General features: G+C 36.9%; 1 protein-coding gene across 2 annotated transcripts; it reads right to left on the minus strand.

Annotated features, from left to right (window-relative positions):
• Window positions 1–1896: 1896 nt before the first annotated feature.
• Window positions 1897–12363, minus strand: sack1ga (scaffolding CK1 anchoring protein Ga). 2 transcript variants are annotated; one of them, XM_087244923.1, is made up of 6 exons: window positions 12319–12363; window positions 11748–12191; window positions 10065–10232; window positions 9059–9183; window positions 5229–8952; window positions 1897–5137 (listed from the first exon to the last, which is right to left on the minus strand). In XM_087244923.1, the coding sequence occupies exons 2-6, from the start codon at window positions 11766–11768 to the stop codon at window positions 4682–4684; spliced, it is 4494 nt and encodes a 1497-aa protein (XP_087101049.1). In that variant the 5' UTR covers window positions 11769–12191; window positions 12319–12363; the 3' UTR covers window positions 1897–4681. The 2 variants fall into 2 exon arrangements, with proteins under 2 accessions (XP_087101049.1, XP_087101048.1); XM_087244922.1 differs by having other exon boundaries at window positions 11748–12363.
• Window positions 12364–12410: the final 47 nt, after the last annotated feature.

Consider the following 12410-nt stretch of genomic DNA (forward strand, 5'->3'; position numbering starts at 1 on the left):
GTACATGACTAATGCTCATTCAAACCTAGCCACACCTAGAAGCCAAGTTCACAAACCTGCATCGCTGAATTTCTAATGTGTACTTAAAAAATATTGCAGCCCACACTTTAATATATATATATACGCTTTAATCCACCTTCATTTAAAGTTGTTCATGTAAACATTGATGCAACATTTGTTGACCTGACAGTACTCTCAGCGAGCAAAAAACATTGCTCTAAAGCATTTTCCTGTTTTTGTGTGTTCCACTTTTGTGTATTTTTTTATTTATAGGTGGCCAATATTTAAAAAAAAGTGTTAAAAAAAGCAGCATCAATATCTTAACATTTTTAATCTATAGACATTATTTCAGTAATATCAGTTGATATCACCTCACTAATATTTAGTTCTTTAACTATTGCTTTGGTAACTGCTGTATGACAATTAAAGGCTCAGTATCAAATGAACCATACATCTTTGCAATCCTATCTTAAAATAAAATCACTGTAAAATTGGATGATTAGACAATACAAGAATTTAACAATGTAATATGATGCAACATTTCAATGTTATTTAGCAATGTTTAAACTGTACAGTATTTTTTATTTTAGTTAAGACTGCAATTTGATATGAATCAATTGCAATTGATTTATTTTTCATTTGATACAGTTTTGTTTGTGTATCTTGAAATGAATAGAAATGAATATAGTCATTTATTTTCTCTTTATTTTCTTGTTTATAATATAACTGAGCATTTAAATGTCATTTATTTAAGATTTATAAAGCATAAATAGTCCTAACTTTAGATAAGGTCACAAAACTGGATGAAGTTGAGTTCATAAAGCATGTATTAATAAACAAATTAACTACTATTATATGCCTGAATAATAATATATAAATGTTGATTTGAGTAGTTTAATAATCATTTACTTACTCATTCTGATTGATCTTTAAAAACCACAGCCTATTCTTAAATAACTTGTTTGTATATAATGCAATACTTAATTTAGTAATAAAAAAGAATCATTAACAAAGTATCAAAGCTCAATTATTAAGCACATTATACATATGCTTGTAAGTCAAGAATACAGCATTTGTTTCTGCAGTTATAAACTGCTTACTAACGTTTATTAATGTAGATTTAATGCTTAACAGATAATGAATTCACGATCTGCTAATGCTTAATAAATGATTCATAGTGCATAGTTATTATAAAGTGTCACCAAAAAATTCTTTCAGTTCATTAAGAACAACTACACCGCAGTTTCTTTGAATGTTTCTTCAGAAACTTCTCTTTTAATGTCTACCACAAGTTTTCAATTGGGTTGAGGTCAGGGGATTGAGCAGGCCACTTCGTTTCCTCAATCTATTTCACCTGAAACCAACTTGTTGCTCGATTACTTGTTTTAATGTGGTCATTGTCTGGATGAAACACTAATTTCAGGGGCATTCCTTCTTCAGAATAGAAAAACCTCATCTCCACGTATTTGGATGCATTTACACTGATCCCTGATACTCAGAAATGATAAATAGCACCAACGACACAGTATGAAAAACATCCCCATAGCATGATTTCCTCAGACATCATCTTAATATCTGCACTTACAGGTCATTTCAGATGATCTTGATTTGTCTGACGGTGATATTTTGTTGCATGTTTGCTATTCTGACTATTCTTTGGTCCATTTTAACTGTAGATGCTAAACCATGTCTTTCAGTTTTTCAATTTGATGTAATTCTTTATAGGTTTCCCCTTCTCAATTCAACATTTTTTAAAATAAATTATGTTCTGGAGAATGTTTGGAATGGCACATTTACTTCACGATTCAGAAAGAAATATATTTTCTACCAATGTGTGACGTTACTGACTTTGCTTCTTAATAAAGGGCCAATAACGACAACTTTTCTAATACAAAATGAATGAATTCTCTTATTAAACTCCACACTCCTTTCAATGCATTAGTCAATTACTCAAACAGCACACATGACACAACAGTTGGCTCTGTTGTTTTTCTATTACAACACTGCATCAACAAGTAAATCATTGTGCACATATTACTATTGCAAATAACAGTGGTTCAACAGGTTGCTGATGTACTGGGTTTCAATTTGGGCGAGCTAAATAGGCGAATAAAAAGTTTGTGGTTAGCATCCAAACAAGATGTAACCATATAATCACTGTGCTATATATGTAATGCACGTTGAACTGGATGGAACATCTGATAATAATGAATATTAAAAGCGTTCTTATGTTGGGTGTGATGCTTTTCTTATTGAAACAACTCCTTTAGTGGGGTCATTAGTGTCACAATAATTCTCTGAATTTGCTTGCTTCTGCTGATATCATGCTTATTTGCCTTTTCTGACAGCATAAAACTCACACAGACATTATGGCAAACTTATTTAGATGTCTAATCTAACTTCAATGTAAATCACTCAGCAAAGTTTCCCAGAACTGTAATCTTATAACACAATAGTCTGCTGCAATAGAGAGGAAGCAGGTTGCTGAGTAAACAAGTTAGCTTGATATTAAATGGTGGTGAAATGCTGAATATTGTGGTCTGATTAGTTTAAACCCAGTGTGAAGTTGCTCCAATAAAGAACAATGATGGTAAAACATCATAATATTGAATAAGGGAGTAAAGTTCAGCCATAATCAGATGATCAGATGAAGGTCTGTTTCGATCTGATAAATGCTGGTTTACAAATGTAGAGTCTGAGAGTTGTAATCTTCAGCCAAACAAAGTCTGCAGTTTCTGACCTCAATCAAAACATAAACAGCATACATGTCCAGTTTTTCCTTCAGTAGGCTTTGCGTATTAGATAAATAAAGCAAATGTTGATTTTTGATAGTTTACTGAGACATTTTGAAATAAGCTAAATAGAAAAATAAATATAGAGTTTTAGAATAACTTTAGGAACTATCATAAAGGTATAACTAAAATTTACATACAACATGATGAAACCTGTTTGAATAGGGAAAACCCTGTTTGCTTAAGTGCTCTATAGCGAGATACAATTGCGCTGGTAAACGGAATGAATAAAACAAAGTTTCACATGAGATTAACAAACAAAGTACAATAACAACAATAAATACTGATCAACTCACAAAGTTCAACATAAGTTCAATAAAAACAAATACTAAAATATATATATTTTTTTCTATTGCACATCATTGCATTCATTAAATAAATTTACAGCAGATCGCACTATTACCTTGCGCCATGCCTACACCAAATATGACTATTTTCATGAATCAAATCATAAACAAATGTTTCAAATACATCCATCCTTCATTTTGGAAGTAGCACAAACACTTGAAGAACCTCAGAATTGGAACAGGGCATTCATCAAAAGATTCATTACAAGACCGCTTACTGACTGAAGCTAAGGAGGGCTGAGCCTGGTCAGTACCTGGATGGGAGACCACATGGGAAATCTAGGTTGCTGTTGAAGGTGGTGTTAGTGAGGCCAGCAGGAGGTGCTCAACTTGTAGTCTGTGAGTCCTAATGCCCCAATAAAGGTAAAGGGGACGCTATACTGTCAGTGAGCACTGTCTTTCGGATGAGACGAGAAACCAAGGTACTGATTCTCTGTGGTCATTAAAAAATCCTATGGCACTTCTCGTAAAGAGTAGGGGTGTAACTGGCCAAAATCCCTCTCGGCCCTTAACCATCATGGCATTTCAATCATCCCCATCCACTGAATTGGCTTTATCACTGTCTCTCTACTCCACCTATAGCTGGTGTGTGGTGAGCGCACCGTTGTCCTGTGGCTGCCATCGCATCATCCAAGTGTATGCTGAAAATTGGTGATTTTGTGGAGACCCCCTCATGATTGTGAAGTGCTTTGGGTGTATGGCCATACACGCCTAATGTACTACATAAATACACATTACATCCATCACGCTGTTTTTTTTCCCCTGTTATGCCGAGTTCAGACTGCATGATTTTAGCCCCAATTTTGACTCGCCTACAAGTTTTGAAAAATCGCCATCGAATGCACAAAATCACAGGCAAAGCAGTGCTTATTCAGCTGAGTAACAATCACACAGTGTGAACTATTGTGACAAGATCTGAGAGAATTGCAGATGAGTCGCTGACACCCATGACATATTTGGCATGCTAAATATCTGGAGCTGTCAGCCATTCAAACCATGGCGTGTGAAATGTGTTCTTATTGAAAATAACATTGACGATTACCTACAGCCAATGAGAGAGTGGCATCCACTAGTTAAGTATCTGCAGGTCAGCGGGAAGTTAGGGTAGAAGTTAAAAATGCTTCTTTTTGATCTATTTGAGCCCAAGAAATGAAGGAAAAACTAGTTGAAATTTGGCAGAAGCGCCCATGTCTGTTTGACATGTCATCCGAGAAATACCACAACCACTACCCCACTAAAAGCTTCTTTCTCATTGTGTAGTTAATAACAAAAGATACACTACCTTGTTTCCATGTCAGTTCTCGCTTGTGTTTGGATGTGAGATGTAGTTTGCGAACAAAGACAAAGTTGTCTGCAATTCTTCCTATTCCAAAGTCAAGCAGTGTGAAACTCCCGGCCACCGATCTATCTTGCAGTGTAAACAATGTAGCGATGAAACGCAAGCTCAGATAGTCATGCAGTGTGAAAACATCTGTGACTACTTTGAAAATTGTGCAGTCTGAACTCGGCATTAATCGCATTCCCAGTGTAAACACTGCTATTTTATGGGCTCGGCAGAACGCCTTTAACCACCTGCTTCTTAACCTGTCGCGTACATGAAATTTCAGAAGAAGACCTGCTATACTTTGACATGGATGCAGACCGTTTCCTGGAAACATTTGGCTGGTCTGGTGGCCTGATTCTGGGTGCAGTCTGCTGGTTCTGGTTTGTGGGAGAGGTGGGACTGTTCGGTGTGGGGACTGTCCAAGTGGGTCTCTGTGGTATTTGTGTTGGCCTAACTGGAGTGATTTTTCCTATGGATAGCTTTTCAGGAGATGAAGGGGGTGTAATGCTAGTCTTCTTCTGTCCCATAGCTTTTCCAGGCAGTTGTTTATGTATGCCACACTTAGGAGCTTGAAGCCCAGATGAGCAGTTAGAAGTGTCTAGTTTGCCAATGGGTAACTTGGTTGACCCTCTTCTAGCTTGAATAGGAATTCTGGATGACGTCTGAAGTGAGTGCTAGTATGAAGAACAGAACATGAATTAATGATATTATCCCTTAATTCAGAACTAGAGTTTGCTTCTTGATAGTACTGAAAGAATTCATTACCTTCCTTGCCAGACTTTCCATCTTGGGTTTTGCCTCTGGCAGGTTCTTGTTCGTTTGATTTGTACAAATATGTTCCCCTTCTTGTTTCCCCTCATCAGGGGCAGTTGGGTAACATGTTTCCTTCCCATTTCTACTGTAAACTTCATGACCCAGCTTCTCCTCTGTAAGTTTTCTATCACTTGTAGTTTTCATTTGTATAGGCTTGGTTTTGCATATCTTTGTTTCTTTGCTCAGTGCAACTATTGGACTTCCGGGATCAGACTGGTCCTGCTCTGTCATTTGGAGGTCGGAATCTTCTAATATCAACAGCTCAATGGATTCAAATTGTTCTGGAAATTTCATCTGAGAATTGTGCTGCTCAGATTTTATCTTTAACACTGCTTGACTGACCTCATCATTCGGTAACCTTAAATGCTCATTCACATCTTCTTCGGATCTGAGGTTATGTTGGTGTTTTGAACTACAATCTAAACAAGTCAATGACTTTTGCAGTTCCTTAATCTTAGGCAACTCTATTAACTTTGTTATCTCCGGCTTCTCTGGAATTACAGAAGTTACATCTGCCTTATCTTGCAGTATTGAGCTATTAAACACACTGTCGGTTGCAGAGTGCAGGATAACATTTCCCTCTGCAGGTTTGAGCATTAGGTCTAGACTTACTTCAGGTTGTAAGTCCTGAAGTGGTTTTACAGAATGTTTCTCACACACTACATCTACACTAACCTCAGACAAAAAGCCAGAGTCAGAATGTTTCATAGCTAAAAGTAGAGGCTTCTCATCTATTAAAGTAATTGCAGTTGGTTGTAACCCTTGTGGTGATTCTTTTTCAGATTCCTTAAGACTTACTTCAAGTTGTAAGTCCTGCATTGCAATGTTTTCAGCTACCTCTAGAGACACATTTAATTCTGTAGGTTTGAGTAGTGTGTTTGAACTTGGTTTAGGTTGCAAGTCCTGAAGTGACTTTACAGACTTTTCCTCACATTCTACATCTCGATTAACCTCACACTCAAGGTTTGGGTTTGAAATCTTCTTAGCTAACAGTAGAGGATTCTCTTTGCCTGTTAAACCTAGACTTGTATCAGGTTGTAACCCTTGTAGTGATTCTTTTTCAGATTCCTCACACATTAAATCTAGACCTTCTTCAAGTTGTAAGTCCTGCATTGCCTTCTTTTCAGATTTCTTTGTACACACATTTACTTCTGAAGATTTGAGTTGCAAGTCTGAACTTGATCCGGGATGTAAGTCCTGGAGTGTCTGTACAGACTGTTCCTCACATGCTACATCTACACTAACCTCAGACACAAAGCCAGACTCAGAATTTTTCTTAGATGACCATAGAGGCTTTACCTCACCTATTAAATCCAGACTTGCATTAGGCTGTAACCCTTGTACTGATTCTTTTTTAGATTCCTCACACATTAAATTTAGACTTGCCTTAAGCTGTAAGTCCTGCATTGCCATTTTTTCAGCTACCTTGTTTACTTCTGGAGGTTTGGGTATTAAGTCTGAACCTAACTCAGGTTGTAAATCCTGGAGTGACTTTACAAAGTGTTCCTCACATACTACATCTACACTAACCTCCGACTCAAACTCTGGGTTTGAATTTCTCTTATCAAATAGAACAAACTTATCCTTACTATTTATATTCTGACTTGCATGAGGTAATACCTCTTGTAGTGATTCTATTTGTAAGTCCTGTATTGACATTTTTTCAGTTAACTCTACAGACACTGCCTTGGTTTGTCTCTCTAAAAACTGTTGAGATGCACGTGCCATTTGTTGTTGCAAAACACTGCTCATCGATTCAGTGTCTACCGCTGGCTTTGATGTAACTTCAGAATCTTGTACTTGTTTGAGAAGTTTGTCATTCGATTGAGCTTGAGTATTATCTTCAGATAATAAAACTGCCCTTGAGCCATCTGGCAGGTTACTATCAGCTGTCATGTCTTGTACATGTTGAAATTCAGGCTGCTCCTGTCCAGAATGCATTTCAGGTTCAACTTTCTCTTTAATGTTTTGACAGCCTAGCTCAGGTAGTTTCTCAGCTTCCAGTATGAGCTTTGTTATTCGCTGAGGTTCATTAATGTTTTCAGCTGAACTGAGTTCCTTTGAAACCACACAGTCAATCTCTGACTTCAAACCCACTGTGTCACTGCACTCAAAGTACTCATCTGATGTTAAAGAGAAGTTTAAATAACCATTAGGAGTCTGTAAGAAACAGCAGCTTTCACTATCTTTGACCGGTTGTTTACTATCATTTATTATAGCACCTTTGTCGTTTTCTTGGGCAAAGGTGGTTTTGGAAAGTGCAGCTGTTGTTTTGCACTCTGCTGATAAGAAATTGAAGATAATACTGCAAGAGGTTTTCAAAAGTTTCGGAGTAAAATAGTTCTGAGAATTACCCAAATCTTCACAGTCTTGAGCAGGGCATGATTTTGAACGAAGAATTGCTTGCCCTTGATGACCCTTTTTGATCGGATTAGGCAAAGATTCTCGTGTTTCTTCAGGCACAAAGATATCTTCCACAGACCTGAAATCAGCCACTGGGCTAAAACACTCATAGTATTCATCAGACAATGAAGACATGCTAGAGTCACAGTTAGACATCTCTGTACCATTCCAGCCATTTTGATTTGTTTCTGGTTTTGTTTCAATGTGGTTTTGAGTGACAACATCAGTTATGATTTGGTCATCTTGGCTTTGCTTGACAGAAGGGCTTTTTAGGATTGCAAATGACTCCACAAGATCAGATTTGTTGGAGACTGCTGATGATTTCCAGTACAACTCTTCTGAGGTATGGTTAGAACAGTTTAGAGGTTGTAAAGTATCCTGGATTCCCTTTGTATCTGAGACTGTATCGTCTTGAAAAGATGAAATTGCTTTGGCAAAGTCTTTTTTGGTGCAAATGTTTTTGCTCTGCAAAGACTTAGTGTCCAGGTCTTTGTCTGACACACACAGTTCCTCTTTATCTACTTTATTAAATGCTAGCACATGCATAATTTTTGGCTTTTCCAAAGGCAAAACAAGATTTTCACTCTGGTTGCTTGTTTGATGTTGATTTTTATCAAAATCCATCTGAGCTTCTCCTGGTGTTTGCTTCTGAGCTGGAACCTCAGGGTGAGACGATGTTTGAGATACGGGTCCAGAACTAGCTCTCAGAAATGAAGATTCCACTGGCTCATGAACAGGATCCTTGAATCGAATGGCTTGAGACACTTCAAAGAGTTCTGAACGCATTAGGTGAGCTTGCAACGGCTTGTTAGCATCTCTTATATTAATGAAACCAATGACGTCACTCGGTGGGTCAGGATCAGGCCAGGTTGGGATATAATTGATCATGTTCGCCTTTTCCAGGTTGAGCAGTCCCGGGTGAACAGGTGGCACCACTGGGGTGACTTTGACAACTTCTGTCTGATTCTTAGAAGTGCTGTTCTGGGCACTTGTCTGGTCAGATACAGGTCCATTGGTGGTAAAAGCACAGTTGGAGACCAGAGTGTATTTCGGGTTAATGAGCTTGAGTGCTTTGGTGGCTGATGGAAGTGGAGTGGGTACTGCCTGAGGGACGTATTCAGGTTCAGGCTCACTGCTCAGATTAATCTTGCTCAGGCACACTCCATTAGATAACATGTACATGTCCTGAAACAGTGTGTCAAATGTGTCGACTGCCTGGCCGGTGAGAACGGTGATGAGGTTTCTGTCCAGTCTGGAGGCAGACCATGTGAAGCTGAAAGTTAAGAGGTTCTTTTTAAATTTTAATACTAGCATAAGGATTTCTAAGTAACTAGAATTATAAATGTAACCTTGCATAAGATTGCTATAACCAGACTTACCTATATGACCCTGAGACTGCTTTGTCACCGTCAATAAACATGAACTTCTGGCTTTGGCTTCCATACACTCTTTTTGAGGATCGACTGAGGAATTCTGCACCCCTAATGCTGCGCACTCGCAAATTCTGTTGGTGAAACAAAGCATGTTTGTTTAAGGTTTTTATAGAAAAAAAATGTATGTACATATGTGTATGCATGTTTTCCGTGACATATAACTTTAATTGATAAAACAATTAAAACAAACATATAAGGCCAAAACAGAATTATTCTGGTTGTGATCAGGTCTTCATCATCATTTGTGTTTTTTATACATTCAACCAGAGTTGTACTACCACCAAGTGCACGCGATACCTTTAGGTGATAGACAAAAGCTAATATAGCAAATATTTAGGTCAAGATATTTGCATATGTCCACGGCTTTACAGACAAGGTTTGAGGCTAGTCAATATTAAATTGCATGTTTGAGCTGTCTCAACTAAAAATACCATGCAGTGAGATGTCTCAAAAGATGTCAGTCATCTTTTGTCTCCAGTTGCACACCAGTAATGTATTTTTCTAAGGCCATTTTTATAAATGTGGCTTAAATAGGCTAATTTAATGGCCTAATCTGTTTGTGAAACTGGGCCATAATGTTTGTTACACATAATCTAGAAGTTTTGTAGTAAGTATGTTTGGTTTGTTTGTATTACATTGTGTGTAAACAACACTATAGATGAAATGACTTAATGCAGTATAAAATTCTGGTCTATTTAAAAATGTTTTGTGTGTGTGTTGCATAATTAAATTCCAGCAACAGAAATCTGTTCTGTCTCGATTAACAAGAGTGTCAAGAGTCATAAGTGTTCACAGTCGCCTCAGGCTGTTGACTTTCTGATTTGGAGTAGTTTTGGTAACAAAAGTTTTCTCTCATTTGGTTTTAATAATGTAATAAAAGCGCTGTATATTTTAATTATTTCTGTGAACGAATCATTAATAATCTTAAACTCTAGGTCAAATTGTGACATGCCTTGAGGTGTCCAGTGTGCATGCCTGCTTTCTCACACATCCTCATGAAGTGCTTTACTCCAGTGGCCTCCAGCATAATGTACACAGCAACCTTTCGCCTGTAACTTGCATCTAGGAGATCTTTAAAGATGTCAATATCGGTGAATAAGTCCATGACAACTGCAATAACCTGCAAAGGAAAGGGTCTCAGCAAGAACTTAGTGGTAAAACAAAACAAACAAACAAACAAAAACTATACAATGTAAGAGCTGTCAAAAACATACTGTACTTTGTTATTGTGGTCCAAATGTTTATTTTTTTCTGAATTATATTTTTATGGGATGATAAACTTTTGCCTAAACTTGTAATTCATATTCCTATAATGTTTTTAAAAGAGGATCTTGAGTATGATCTGGTATTTTCTATTCCATTTAATTTACTTAAGTGTGTTTGATGTTTAACAGAGCAAGGAATTTTTCACTGTATGTCTGATAATATAAAATGTCTTTCTCTTTCTGGAGAAAGTCTTATTTCTTTTTTTCGACTAGAATAAAAACAGTTTAAAAAAAATATTTAAGGTCAAAATTATTAGCCCCTTTTAGCTATATTCTTTTTACGATAGTCTACAGAGCAAACCATCGTTATATAATAACTTGCCTAAATACCCTAACCTGCCTAGTTAACCTAATTAACCTAGTTAAGCCTTTAAATGTCACTTTAAACCGAATGAGTCTTGAAAAATATCTAGTAAAATATTATTTACTGTCATTATAGCTAAGATAAAATAAATTAGTTATTAGAAATGAGTTATTAAAACTATTATGTTTAGAAATGTGTTAAAAAAGCATTCTCTCTGTTAAACAGAATTGGGGGAAAAAATAAACGGTGCTAATAATTGACAACTATAATGTTAAATCAACACTTTGTAATTATAACTATTTACATTTATTTATACTCTTATTTGTTCAGTGTGGATTAATTATATTACCATTATTTATTTATTATATTTATATATTATATTTATATCATTTGCTTCTATATCAAATTAAAGTACTTTATTTACATTGAAAAGGTAATTAAATCATCTACTTTAATGTTTTGTTATTTATTGTTAAAAATGGTTTAGGTGAAATCATCATTCAGGCTACAGAAGAGATGCAAGGAAAAAACAACTTAATCTCATTACCTAAAATAAGTAACACTGAATTTTATTTTTAAGAATTTTAAGACAAATATGTAAAACCTAGTGGTTTGAATGATAGTGGCAAAGTCTAAAAATGTTATGCCAGTTAATTGTTATTATTATATAGCAATATTTAATTAGAATTCGGACACCTTTTTTGTATACTATTACACTTTATTTCTGTAAATAATGTTTAAAATATATAACATTCAAATTTGGAGGAGCTCAGAAAACAAATTTAAAACAGTAGCCTACATGGTTGAATATGTGGTAACAATACTAAGGCTGTTTATTGATGTGCTGCTTTAAACCCCATATAGCCTAAGAAGTGTTTAAATCTTTAGTTAGTAAGTTCCAGCGGTGCCCAGCCCTACAACTCAAAAATATATATGACATCAGCCTGTTTTATGAGCTCGAGCACACGTGTAGATCTCTACATGCCCACTGTACTTTGAACAGTACTGTCTTATTCACCAGAGCTCACAACAAAAATCATCCCCTCATAAAACATTCATCACCTACCTTCTGTGCTTGGCCGATCATTTTTCTCACGACCCCTTTAATATGTGACTGTCCCTCATAAGGGGGTTGAGTGTACACCTGAACACGGGTCACCCCGCGGTAGGACGCCCGGTCCGGCCATCCGATATCCAGCTGCGGGATGGAGCGGTCCGAGCGGTCGGGCCAGTACTGTAGGGAAATCTCTTCCCCATCACCTTCCCAGTAAACCTCAGCATTATTTTGAGGAGATCCCGGGGAATAAACCTCCGCGGTCCCGAGAATCCTCTCAAGCTCAAGGTCCGACAGAAAGCAGCGGATGCTGTTTGTTTTGATGTAGTCCTCAAAAGCGTCCCGTCCGGCGTGGATCAGTGTCTCCAACGCGAGTCTCTGACCTTCACTGTACAAAAACTCCGGCTTGGACTCATTAGTGCGCGCGTTGATGTGATTGTCATCAAGGCACTGGACCTGTGACAGTGCCATTACTTGAGCTCAGTTGTATTTTAAACAGCATTTAACATAGTTTTGTTATTGACAGGTACAGTTTAACTGTTGAAACCACTCATTAAAATTTCGTATATTAAAAAAGACGTACGCAAACAATGTTAGATCCGGTTCCTTGAGTCACCTCTGCTCATCTGGTTGATCCTGTCAGCAATACTTTCTATTATGCGTGTTCACGACAAA

Source organism: Danio rerio, chromosome 3, assembly GCF_052040795.2.
Source record: "Danio rerio strain M-AB ecotype USA chromosome 3, GRCz13ab, whole genome shotgun sequence".
In the NCBI taxonomy this organism is placed as follows: Eukaryota; Metazoa; Chordata; class Actinopteri; order Cypriniformes; family Danionidae; genus Danio; species Danio rerio.

Excerpts from the sequence above, each read along its gene's own strand:
- sack1ga (XM_087244922.1), bottom strand. The coding sequence starts at position 12,206 with ATGGCACTGTCACAGGTCCAGTGCCTTGATGACAATCACATCAACGCG. Across the intron at positions 10,233-11,747 it reads TGATCGGCCAAGCACAGAAG|GTTATTGCAGTTGTCATGGA; the intron begins GTAGGTGATGAA and ends TTTCCTTTGCAG. Across the intron at positions 9,184-10,064 it reads TGCACACTGGACACCTCAAG|AATTTGCGAGTGCGCAGCAT; the intron begins GCATGTCACAAT and ends TTTCACCAACAG.